At 38.2% G+C, this 10,945-nt stretch overlaps 2 protein-coding genes across 8 annotated transcripts; both read left to right on the forward strand.

The window, feature by feature from the left end:
* The first annotated feature begins 418 nt into the window (after positions 1 to 418).
* cbx3a (chromobox homolog 3a (HP1 gamma homolog, Drosophila)) lies at positions 419 to 4,086 on the forward strand. Of its 5 annotated transcripts, XM_046058313.1 has the most exons (6): positions 506 to 600; positions 710 to 748; positions 1,520 to 1,673; positions 1,892 to 2,048; positions 3,213 to 3,307; positions 3,449 to 4,086. In XM_046058313.1, coding segments are annotated over exons 2-6 (534 nt in total). In that variant the 5' UTR covers positions 506 to 600; positions 710 to 747; the 3' UTR covers positions 3,576 to 4,086. The 5 variants fall into 5 exon arrangements, with proteins under 5 accessions (XP_045914272.1, XP_045914271.1, XP_045914269.1 ...); XM_046058316.1 differs by lacking the exon at positions 710 to 748 and having other exon boundaries at positions 419 to 560; XM_046058315.1 differs by lacking the exon at positions 710 to 748 and having other exon boundaries at positions 450 to 600.
* Positions 4,087 to 7,018: 2,932 nt separating this feature from the next.
* On the forward strand, positions 7,019 to 10,897 carry LOC123976287 (sorting nexin-10B-like). 3 transcript variants are annotated; one of them, XM_046058310.1, is made up of 7 exons: positions 7,019 to 7,195; positions 8,756 to 8,803; positions 9,479 to 9,565; positions 9,653 to 9,753; positions 9,880 to 9,978; positions 10,237 to 10,431; positions 10,533 to 10,897. In XM_046058310.1, exons 2-7 carry the CDS (start codon positions 8,771 to 8,773, stop codon positions 10,744 to 10,746), a joined length of 729 nt encoding a protein of 242 aa, XP_045914266.1. In that variant the 5' UTR covers positions 7,019 to 7,195; positions 8,756 to 8,770; the 3' UTR covers positions 10,747 to 10,897. The 3 variants fall into 3 exon arrangements, with proteins under 3 accessions (XP_045914266.1, XP_045914265.1, XP_045914267.1); XM_046058309.1 differs by having other exon boundaries at positions 7,024 to 7,195; positions 10,530 to 10,894; XM_046058311.1 differs by lacking the exon at positions 8,756 to 8,803 and having other exon boundaries at positions 7,024 to 7,195; positions 10,530 to 10,895.
* The last annotated feature ends 48 nt before the right edge of the window (positions 10,898 to 10,945 follow it).

Raw genomic sequence — 10,945 nt, forward strand, 5'->3', positions numbered from 1 at the left:
TTTCATCTTATTTATGGGCACACCACTTAGTACAATCAAATGAGTCGGTGAGTTAAAGTAGTTAGTATTGTCACTCATTAAGTATTTTCTTTACTAGTCACTCATACATTTGTATTGAATTGACCAAGAGTTTCCTTTGCTGTTTGTTTACACGTAAAACTGTTTTTCTTTGCAAATGTTTTTGATTGCATGGTGAGCTTTCAATGTTGACAGAATGATGTTACTTAAGGAATGTGAAATGCTCTTGCAGACATTGTCTTTATTATTTAAAAAAAAAAGAACAGATTGTCTCATTCTTGTGCTACTGTTTCAGGAGCATGACTACTTATACGTTTTGATGGCAGAATGGACTTTATTATTTATAAACATTTGCGGCCTTGAATACGTATTCACAGCATTTGAAGAGCGGAGGGGTAAGACTAAATGGCACGTAGCCACGAGGCACAAAAAAAGAGCGAATCGCGTTTTCCTTTAAGGCTTCCGTAGAAGAGCCACGATTAGCTTTTGGCGCCCGACCTACAGTGTTACAGACAAAAGCTAAAGGGAAGGCTGACCGCGTGGTAAGAAGGCATCAGTGAGGCTACTTCTGTTTTTTTTAGTGTGCGTATCCAGAAATCATTTATTTTTAACGCTGCATCATGCAAAACGTAACTTAGTGTACATTCTGTTGCTCGACCTAAGCAAGCTAACGGTAGCTTTGTTTCACTAGTTGGACCTTGTAGCAGTCAACGCAGTTTGCGCAGAAAAAGTGAGCATAACGTTAACTTACTTCCAGTAGTGTTAGCTAGTTACAATGTTTATCGTTAAGCCTGCGTGCGTGAGTACATCTTCAGTGTATGCTAATGTATCTTACAGTATAATACATTTCCTTTGACTAACGTAACATTAACGTCAGTTAGCTAAAAGTAGAAATGTGTTCCGTGTGATTTAACTAGTTGTATTCTCGGGCCTTTATGCTAACTTGAGCGATTTTTGTCTGGTGGTAACCTTAATTTTCTTATCGAAGTTGCTAATGAACAGTTAACATAACTGCTTGTTTCTTCACACCACGCATCTTAACGTTGCTTTGCAGATAGCACAGTAGAGTCAAGCAAATAGTCTGTAACGTTACATAGGCTTGAAATAGTATCAGCTAACTTACAGTTAGCTCGCTAGCTAACCTACGTAACGCCATCTCGTGATTTTTGCTAGCTTTGAGTATTTTGCACAAATTAACGTTATCTAACTTGGTTAGCAACTTAGTAACGTTATTCTAATAGTATTTGTGTACTGCCATGTTTGTGTATGTTACCGGGTAACGTTACTTCTCAGTTAGAATATCAAGTTACCACTATGAGTTTGTTTATGACCCCTTTAGCTGTGGCTGATATTGGACATGTCGGTCTATTGGGTTTCTTCCCTTACACTTAACGTGGATAACGTTAAAAGCGTCAGCTTTATGCCTATCCATGTCAGTTATTGGGGATACACTGCAAAAACCGTTAAAGAGTTAAAGTTCTCACACTTCTTCTCGTTTTAGTGAACAACATGGGCAAGAAGCAGAATACCAAGGGTAAGAAGGATTCGCAGGAGACACAGGAAGAACCTGAGGAATTTGTTGTGGAAAAAGTACTCGACCAACGTATTGTCAATGGGAAAGTAGAATTCTTCCTGAAGTGGAAAGGATTTACAGAGTGAGTTGCCTGGGACACCTGCCCCCGCTGAGCTGGAAGTGCTTCCCTGGTATGGGGTTGTGCTGTGCTTTTGTTCAGTCATTTTGGTTGCATGAATAAACTGCCGTTCTGCATACAAGCTAATTTTAAAGTAAAAAATATTGTTTGTATCTGTATCATTGGACTGCGTTAAGGGATGTTTTGAGATGCAAACGCTGAGCCTCTTCCTACTCATTTAGTGCGGACAATACCTGGGAGCCAGAGGAGAACCTTGATTGTCCAGAGCTGATTTCAGGGTTTTTGGAAGCACAGAAGAATGTTAAGGAGAAGCCTGCTCCCGTTAAGAGGAAGGCATCAACAGATGAGCCAGAGACGGAAGCCAAGAAAAAGGATGTGGTGAGTTCACTAATGGTTTCACCTGCCTATCTGAACAGCATTTTACTTGAGAGAAGATGCCTATTGAAATTAGCAGTCCTCCACAAGAGGTTCATTTCTCACAATTCATAAAAATGTAAACGTTACCTTGTTTAGGCTGCACAAAAAATGTTAATGCAACATTGTTACACAATATTATAGGTGCAACGAATGTTCGGCAACCGAAATTAATTGGCCGGGAATAGCAAAAAAATGCTCTCAGTAGGTATAAGTTAAAAGAGAATAAACTTTACCGAACAATTACGTTGACATGTTGGCAGTGTGGAAGCATTTTAAAGTGTCAGAGAAGGATGCAAAAATCACTGTTTGCAGACACTGTTCTGCTGAATTGTCTCCTAACGCATCCACACAATCGGTGGCTGACTTCTTAGAAAAGGCAACAAACAGTTTGACCTGCTTTGAGTGTTGCTGTTACTCGTTTCTGAGAAGGCGATTAAGCTAGCCACACCTAAATCTGGAGTGCACACGTATTTAAGCCTTTATGGCAAATCTACAGAAACGGACCAGTGCGAGCTGGCAGGCAGGTTTGCGACTTTATCCTGTCATTTTCTTTTTACAAAGACAAGTATTGCAGTATGAGAGTCCTACCTAAAGAGAGGCTGTGAAGTCTTCATGTTACATATTGGTATGAGAACCAAACAACATTATTTATCAAATTGGGTCGGACTTGACAAATTTACCGCAAGGATACACATGTGACAATGTCTATACAGGATGTAAATTGGATTATATTCGCAGAAGGTATAAAACATATTACATGTGTCCATTAAAAGTAAATGGACACATGTAATTTACTTTACTGGACCCACTGGACCAATGAGCACATAAAAAGCACATCTTGACTATTTAAATTATGCAATGGTTTAAAAAATACATAAATAAATGGGGAAAAAATTTAAAAACCTTGTTCGGTATTCGGAAAAGTTTTTCATTACATTTCGACTTTGGCCAATAATTTTCATTTTGGTGCGTCCCTATATGATATGTATTTAAAATATCCTAATATCCGCATCTCAATAAATATTTAAGTAAGACCGGTTATTGAAATGCTGTAGCTACTGACCCTATCCTGGAATGAGCCTTAAACAAAGCATGAATCATGTGTTCTGTCATCACCACTTATAGGCTGAGAAGCCACGTGGCTTTGCAAGGAACCTCGACCCAGAACGGATCATTGGCGCAACAGACAGTAGTGGGGAGTTGATGTTCTTGATGAAATGGTGAGTACAGAATTAAATAATCCTTTTAATATGCAAAAGGTTCAGACTGTCGTGTGTGGGTTATATTCCCATCAGTAAGTCCGTTACTGCTTGCTTGTGATGATGCTCTGTAATATTTTTCTCTTTTGTATTTTACTTTAGGAAAGACTCAGATGAAGCAGATTTGGTCCCAGCCCGTGAGGCCAACACTCGCTGCCCTCAGGTGGTGATTTCCTTCTATGAGGAGAGACTGACATGGCATTCCTGTCCAGAGGATGAAGCTCAGTAGTACTTCCCTCTGGTCCCTACAGTCCCTTGCACCACCTACGCCCTTTCCTCAGGACTGAATGTTTCTCATTTGGCTTGCCTTCTAGTTTTAGCTGTCTTAGTTATTTTTGAAGATGTTTCAAACCTCGCATTGTGTCAGTCAAGGAGAGCTATGATGTACATATTAGCTGAACTGATTCTGAGAGCAGGGGATGGTGCTGTGATGTATACTGAAGTCTTCCAGTATCATGATTTCTGTGATGGCAGTTTGGAAAGCACACTCTTGGATAGAACCCACCACCGCCCATGTTCATACCTGGTAAAATTTAGTAAATTCTGAATGGTGACTTTGTTAAGCTGTCCACCACCTCTTGTATAACCATCTCAATCTCATGTAAGAATTTATTAATTTTTTTTTTTGTGGTGTTGTTTTTGTTCCACACTAGTACTAATGTTTTGTTCTAAAAGTGCATTTTGTATACTCTGCCTGTAAATATTATTTGAAGTTCTAATAAAGGTTTTATGTGACCAAATTCCACTGCTTATTTTTTATGGTTCCAATTAAGTACAATATGTATACATATCTATATTTTACAACTTAATTTGTTGTTTAGATACGTTGTCGAAAGTTAGAAAGGGTAAGCTTAACATTGTTTATAATTTGGATCGCTAAATGAATGTCCCTGTCACATTTCCTGGACAAAGTTTTCAAGGTTAACTATTTATTTTGTCTGTGTTGCAATTTAGGTTTATTCAGGAATGGTATGGCGGTCCGGACCTTGTACATGTTCACGTGTATATCCTTGCCTTGGTGCCAGCAAGCACAAAGAAAGCTTTATATGATGATACAACTGTTGGTTTTTACCACAAATGACAGCATGTTTCAGTTGGCCCTAGTTTGTGACTTCATGTTTGACCTTTAACATAGCATGTTTTTTCCTTTTGTTGTCAGCACATGACAAGTCAGGAGGTCTAAGATCATACAGAATACTGCTTCAGTACTGAAGAACCGAATCATGTTCATTACTGGACTAATACTAACCAGCATCAGCACACAAGGGAACATACTATATCTCTGTGGCCAATCTACATATTTTTACTTGTGGGTAGCACAGCAAAGTCATGAGACAATAGTGCTTCAGACTTCATACTTTCCCCGTGCATTGACTCTTTAATACCAGTTAATTTACACCTATAGAAAATGAGAAGCTCAATAATTGTGATACATTGCTATAGTTTCAACAACCCAGCATTACCGACCAGTAGTATAATCAGAAAAAGTCCCTCTTTTATTTTGTCATTTGGCATTAGCCACCAGAATAAATCATTTCCCCTGCCAAACTGTGGCAACACCCTCTCATTCCTTATCAAAGCTCGGTACTAACAAATGGCTGAGATCTCTCCCTCCGTGTCCACATGTTACCAAGGTGGCATGGCTGTGTCTGCAGCAGTGTGGATAACAGTCTCATGACTGGCATTAGGGCATGAGAGATGGACTTCGGACCTTTGTGTATTAGTGTAGATGAAGTTTCCAAAGCAACTCACACGGTTTTTGTTTTCTGGAGAAAAATCCCTCACGACACACCCCTAAACAGCCAAAGTGACATGGGTCTCTTCTAAATCAGGGCTTATAATCTTGAACAACCAAAACATGTTTAGTTCCAAAAAAGTTGATAAAAAAAATCAGTTGAAAGCTATTCAATTCCTACTTAATGAAAATTAAATTAAATTACAGTTACAAACAGACATTTTCCTAAAAAACATGTCTTTATATTAAAGAACACTATAGGATGAAAGAGAGCAGGTTCATGTAGACATATTTTATGCGAAAGGAAAGCAAAGAGAAGAGATTAAAAAAGCATAAGGAAGTTTATTCTTACATTTATTAGACATCCTAAATCTGAAATATAATGATTAAGTCAAACCTCTAATCAGAGCAGTCATCACTTGTGGTAATCTCTTCATACACATGATAGCTGTACAATGAAAAGAGGAATCAACCCATGATCAAGTTGATGGTAATGGCCACAGACTAAAGACCAAAGCTGAAGAATTGTAGTATATACAGTATATTTCTTAATGGTCAATCTGAGTGAAGAAAAGGAATTTGTGTTAACATTCCTGACATGATGTAATCCATGGAGCAGATTCTTGAGTCAATATCTTTTCTTCAACATTTTTTGATTTGTACTTCCTAGCCATTAAGACAATTTGATTATATAGAGACTTGATAATGTAATCATTGAAGTAAATTGCAGAAAAACCTTTTATCCGCTGACTTGCCCTAAGATAAAACAACCTTTATATGTAAATTAATAGACCTTAACCTCCCTTCAATACCTTTACTTGAGGTAGAAGAGAATTCATTTAAGGCCACGTCCCACCAGTTGTGTTTACCTCCACTCCTCAGCTGGAAAGGATTTTGGAATAGACTTCTGAGGACTTTGGTGAGAGCTTGATTTTATTCTTAAATACAAACCATAGTTGCAGGCAGTATGTGCACAAGTGGTGATATTATACTTGACATCGTGGTAGTACTGTGTGGCGTGGCCTGGAATTTACAGGGATTATTCTGTGTAGGAGAGTAACATTATCAGAAAGTGATTGAAGCAGATGTTATATGTGAGGGTTTGGCAACTTGAGGGAATACTGAATTGAGAGTGAGACAAAAAAAAAACCTTGGTGTTGGTGGTGGTGTTTTAAGAAAGACATTCAACATAAAAACTACACAACACAATTTGGGATTCAACATAAAATATTTGCAATAAAATCAGGGCATTAGCCACCAAAACTAAAGTCTGCAAGGAGAATTCTTTTACTGGTTTTATTCAGTTTAATGTTCAGTTAAATGTTCAGTTAGTCTGTAATTTGTATTTCCAAACACTTTGAAAGTCTTCTCCACACTGCCCATAATGCGAGTCTGGTTGACAGTCCTCAATGTGACAGTCCTGAGACAAAGGTTTAGGTTGAATATTGATTATACTTATGATGTGAATTTAAAAAATAAAGTGTAATTTTCCATGCAGTGAATTTAGATACATCTTATACATCTTTACATCTTATAAGAAGAAAGACTGCGTGAACAATACAGCAGATACGTTTTCTTTTGTTTTACAAACACTGAGATGGACATAAAGTTTGAAGGCCTACTAATAATATAGGTAAATAGCTTCCACTTATTAGACGAAATGGACTGACTTTATTTTAAACATGTATGTTTATATGTTAGGCTATGGCACCTAAATTGGCATTGTAAAAGAAAAGAAGAAAGCTTAAACATTCAAAACTCAACAATGTCAATTTAATATCTCAGCTCCAGTCAACAGCAATAAGTAGGCAAACACAAAGAATGGATGCTTATGTTCGCGTCATTCAACCATGCTGTTTCTTTCCACGACACCGCCATAGTTCCTTCCACCAGGTGATACCAATTGAACTGATCCCACCCAGTGATTTAGGGACAGGTGCGCTTTGAGACTACAGCAAACACGTTTCTCTCAAGAGGGATATTGTTGTCTCTCCGCGCAGCTTAACACGTAGAACAGGCGTCGCGGCTGAGGTCACACTGAGTGGTTAGCAGCAGTGCCGTCCAGGCAGGGCTGAGACTCAAGGCACACCACTGAGCTGCTCAGAAGGGAAAAGGTAGGATCAAGTTGGAATTTGAAAATCAAATGAGATCACAGTGTTTTGGTGCGTCTCTGGTAGTTTGTGCTTAAGTTATTTATCTCCCAAAGGCAGTTAAAACGTTGGAACTTGGTTTTTTATTTTTTTTTATCGATTGTCAATACTAACAATTTGAGTTTTTGCTGTTTACAATGAGTTGGATAATTATAGGCTATTAATTTTGATTTTTCCTTTTAAACTAGTAAGTATTCTTTATCAGTGTTAAGCTACATGAAGTTGCTGTTACACTTTGGCTATTTAGTTTAGTTGTAATACTTGTATAGTAAAAATGTGAGTAGGTCGATATTTATTTATGTTGGCTATTAGGCTACACTACATAGCCTAATCGGGTTCTGCAGATGTGAATACCTTGTTTCTGCCCATCCTGGATCAGCGCTAAAAAATATTTATAGGGGGTTTGTAAAATCACTGACTTATGCCCTAACCCTGCATAATGGCAAACCAAAGTAATGTGACTGTATTATGTAACATTTTAATGCTTGGAAGTTGCTATGTAGAGATTTCCTTACAGCATCATGTTGTTCCCATTTGGCCTGATGAGATCGTGTATTGATTTCCTTAAACAACAGTAGCTCCTTTTTGTTTTGTTTTTTTCTCTTAAGCCTAGGACCTGGTGAGTGATTGTAAAGCACTGCTACCATAACAATCAATTGTCCTGAACAAAAACACACAGTAGGGCATCTTATTACAGGGTATATCCAACTAGATCATTATACTGTATGATTTCACATGAAGTTTTCTGCGAAGTCAGTTGCGTTTTCTTGAGTTTGAGGTAGCCTCAGGACTTTGTTTTCAAACATCGTTTGCCCTTATTGATTAGCTCTGCTTGTACTTGCAGCTTGTAAATGTCATGTGTCTCAATAAGGTGTCAAGGGGCTGATGGTTCAGCACATTGCTGATATGCCTGGCATGTGAGGGAACACTGTTGTAGAATCCTTATAGAAAAGTTGTATGTCACATTTGAACATGAATTTCCCCATGCGGTCTCTAATCCAAGAAGAAAATGGGCGTTTAAACAATTTTACTTTGCTTGAAAATGTTGTCTCATATTGGCAAACTTGCATCATAATAGGTGGTTATTCAGTGAACTGGAAAAGGGCTGGCTGGCTGGCTGGCTTGCCTGTATTTCTGCCTAGTGTGCCAGAACAAGCTTTCTTATCGTGTTGTGAATCCATATTAAGGGTCAAGATTTCCCCTTCAAGCAAAATCCTCCCTTACCCCTTTGTTCCCAATTATGCTACATCAGCTCCAAATGTTGGCACCTTTTTTTTGAGTTCTTAAAGCATTAATCACCAGGCAGGCCTGCGCTTGTACAAAACAGATCTAGCATTAAAAAAACAATGGACTTTGGCTGCCAGGACTGGTTATTACTGTTAAACTTTTTTTCTGTTTACTACTATATTTCAGCTGTCTTTTATGGAAATGTTATGTCATAGTTTAACTAAAGTCACTTTTTTTTTTTTTTTAAAATAAGACATTTGCAAGTTGAAGCAGACTCTATTTTTCTCTCTCTGACAGGTTTGTGTATCTACTATGGACAGTATACTAGAAAATCTCTCTAAAACTGTAAGTCATCAAGCATGCTTCTTCACACTGTATATTTCTGTTTGTTTTGTGTAGTTTCAACTGGTTTTGACATTTTGATGTCCCAAAATCGAGGGCCAGTGGAATATACAGATGGGTGGAAAATTACAGGAAAAAACATGACATTTCTTAGCGGTGCCCAACAAAATATTCCCTCATTTATATACACAACCTTTTTATTTAATCAGGTAATCTCATTGAGATCAAGATCTCTTTTGCAAGAGACCAGAGTACATCAGAGAAGGGGGGAAAACAAATATAGCTATAGCCAGACATAACAAAGGGACAGAGCATCTGATTGTCACAGACGTCACTAAATAGATTTGAAGATTAAGAAGTTTATATTATCAAATGGTGGTGGAGAGCATTGTCTTAACATGGTGGTCAAAATCTTTCAAAGGTGTCTGACTGGGTTGAGATCTGGTGACAGTAAAGGCTGTAGCATTTTATTCACACTTTCAAATTCACCAAACATTCAGTGAGCCCTGCTGCATGGAAGCGTTTGATATGTTCTCCACTCTTTTATTCACTCTTACTTTAATTAGTTCCCTATCTGTAGTTTTGCCCAAACACATCTTGTAGTGTTTCTATATAAAAACACATAAGCATCTTTTCAACCACTTTCAAGTTACGGAACCCTGGGTTTGAATTTTGTAGGAGTTCATCAGCATTTGTGTCCGGGATCCAAGGCTTATAAAAGATGACCTCTGGTACACACACGTCGACTACGAGATCTGTTTACATGTAAGTGTGTGGGGTTTTTTTTTTTTTTTTTTTTGTGTGTTTAAGTATTTATTTTCTTGAAGTCTATTGAAATGTTTGTCTTTGTAGACCAATAGCATGTGTTTTCGAAAGAAGACTTCCTGTGTAAGGCGACGTTACAGTGACTTTGTTTGGCTGCGAAATTGTCTGGAACAGAATGCTCTGATCATGTAAGCTCATACCTCAGGTTCCTATACTTTTTTGGTAGCTGACTTTAGTGAATCAGATTAATATATTCTTTAAAATTAAGCATTCAATATGTGTTCTCAATGCATTTTCTTTGTTCTTCTGTCCAGAGAATTACCCAAGTTGCCATCCTGGAACCCCTTCTTCAGTCCAAGGAACGCAGAGCAGGTCTCACAGAGGATGAACGTCATGCAGAAGTTTTTAGAAACGTGAGTTGCTCTGCAGCTAAAGCAGTGGCAGCAATCAAATCATTGCATTGCCACCTAGTGGTCCCCTTAAACAGTATCCCTCTTCACACCCCCAAAGGCAGTTAAGAATTGATCTGCTGAAAAGCAAGAGCACTGCTTTAATTAGACTTGAAGGTGATCTGCTTGACACCATTTTAACAGTTTGACGTGAAATGTGTAAGTTGACTGTGTTCTTTTTTTTTTTTTTTTTTTTTTTTTTTAATATCCTTTCTTCTCTAGTGTTCTTCATAAACCTTTGTTGTTATCGGACAGTCGACTCCATCTGTTCCTCCAGTCAGATCTCAGTATTTCAAAGATCGAAAGGTGTGTGCTTGGTAAGACCAGGTACACAGTGGCTGAAGCCATACAACGTTGCAGGAACGGTTACATCAGTAGATTAGAGGACAAGGCCTCCTGTGACTCTGACTGTGAAAGGTACCTACTTGGACAGAATGGTTTACATTTTCGGCCTATTGAAAAGATTTCAGTGTCTAATGCGGAATTGACCCCCTCCATCCATTTTACTCTCTCAGCAGCTCTTCATCGTCAGGCTTGGGACAAGTGTGGACACTCGATTGCGAAGAGGCCTCCTCTGCTTCTTTGAGTCCCCTTGAGTCCTCTGACAAGACTCAGAGTTGTTCAGCTGACTTTCAGAACCCCAAACCCCAGTCATTGCACCCTGAAGCACAGCAGTTGTACTTGGGCACCTGTTTGGACATAAGTCATCAATGTGTGTCGACCTGTTTGTGATACTTCATGAAGCTCTTGTTTTTGTTAAGTTAACTTTCAAAGAGCAAAAAGCTTTTTTTTTTTTTTTAAACTTTTGTTAACTTCATTTGTTTCTTTGGAATTAGTTTTAATAATTTGCTTTAGTTTTGTCTTAAAAGTACTACCATTGTAATTTAAATTAGGGGAGGGGGGGGGGGCTGTTTTTAAAAGGGGGGGGGGG

This window comes from Micropterus dolomieu, linkage group LG09 (genome assembly GCF_021292245.1).
Source record: "Micropterus dolomieu isolate WLL.071019.BEF.003 ecotype Adirondacks linkage group LG09, ASM2129224v1, whole genome shotgun sequence".
Lineage (NCBI taxonomy): Eukaryota > Metazoa > Chordata > Actinopteri > Centrarchiformes > Centrarchidae > Micropterus > Micropterus dolomieu.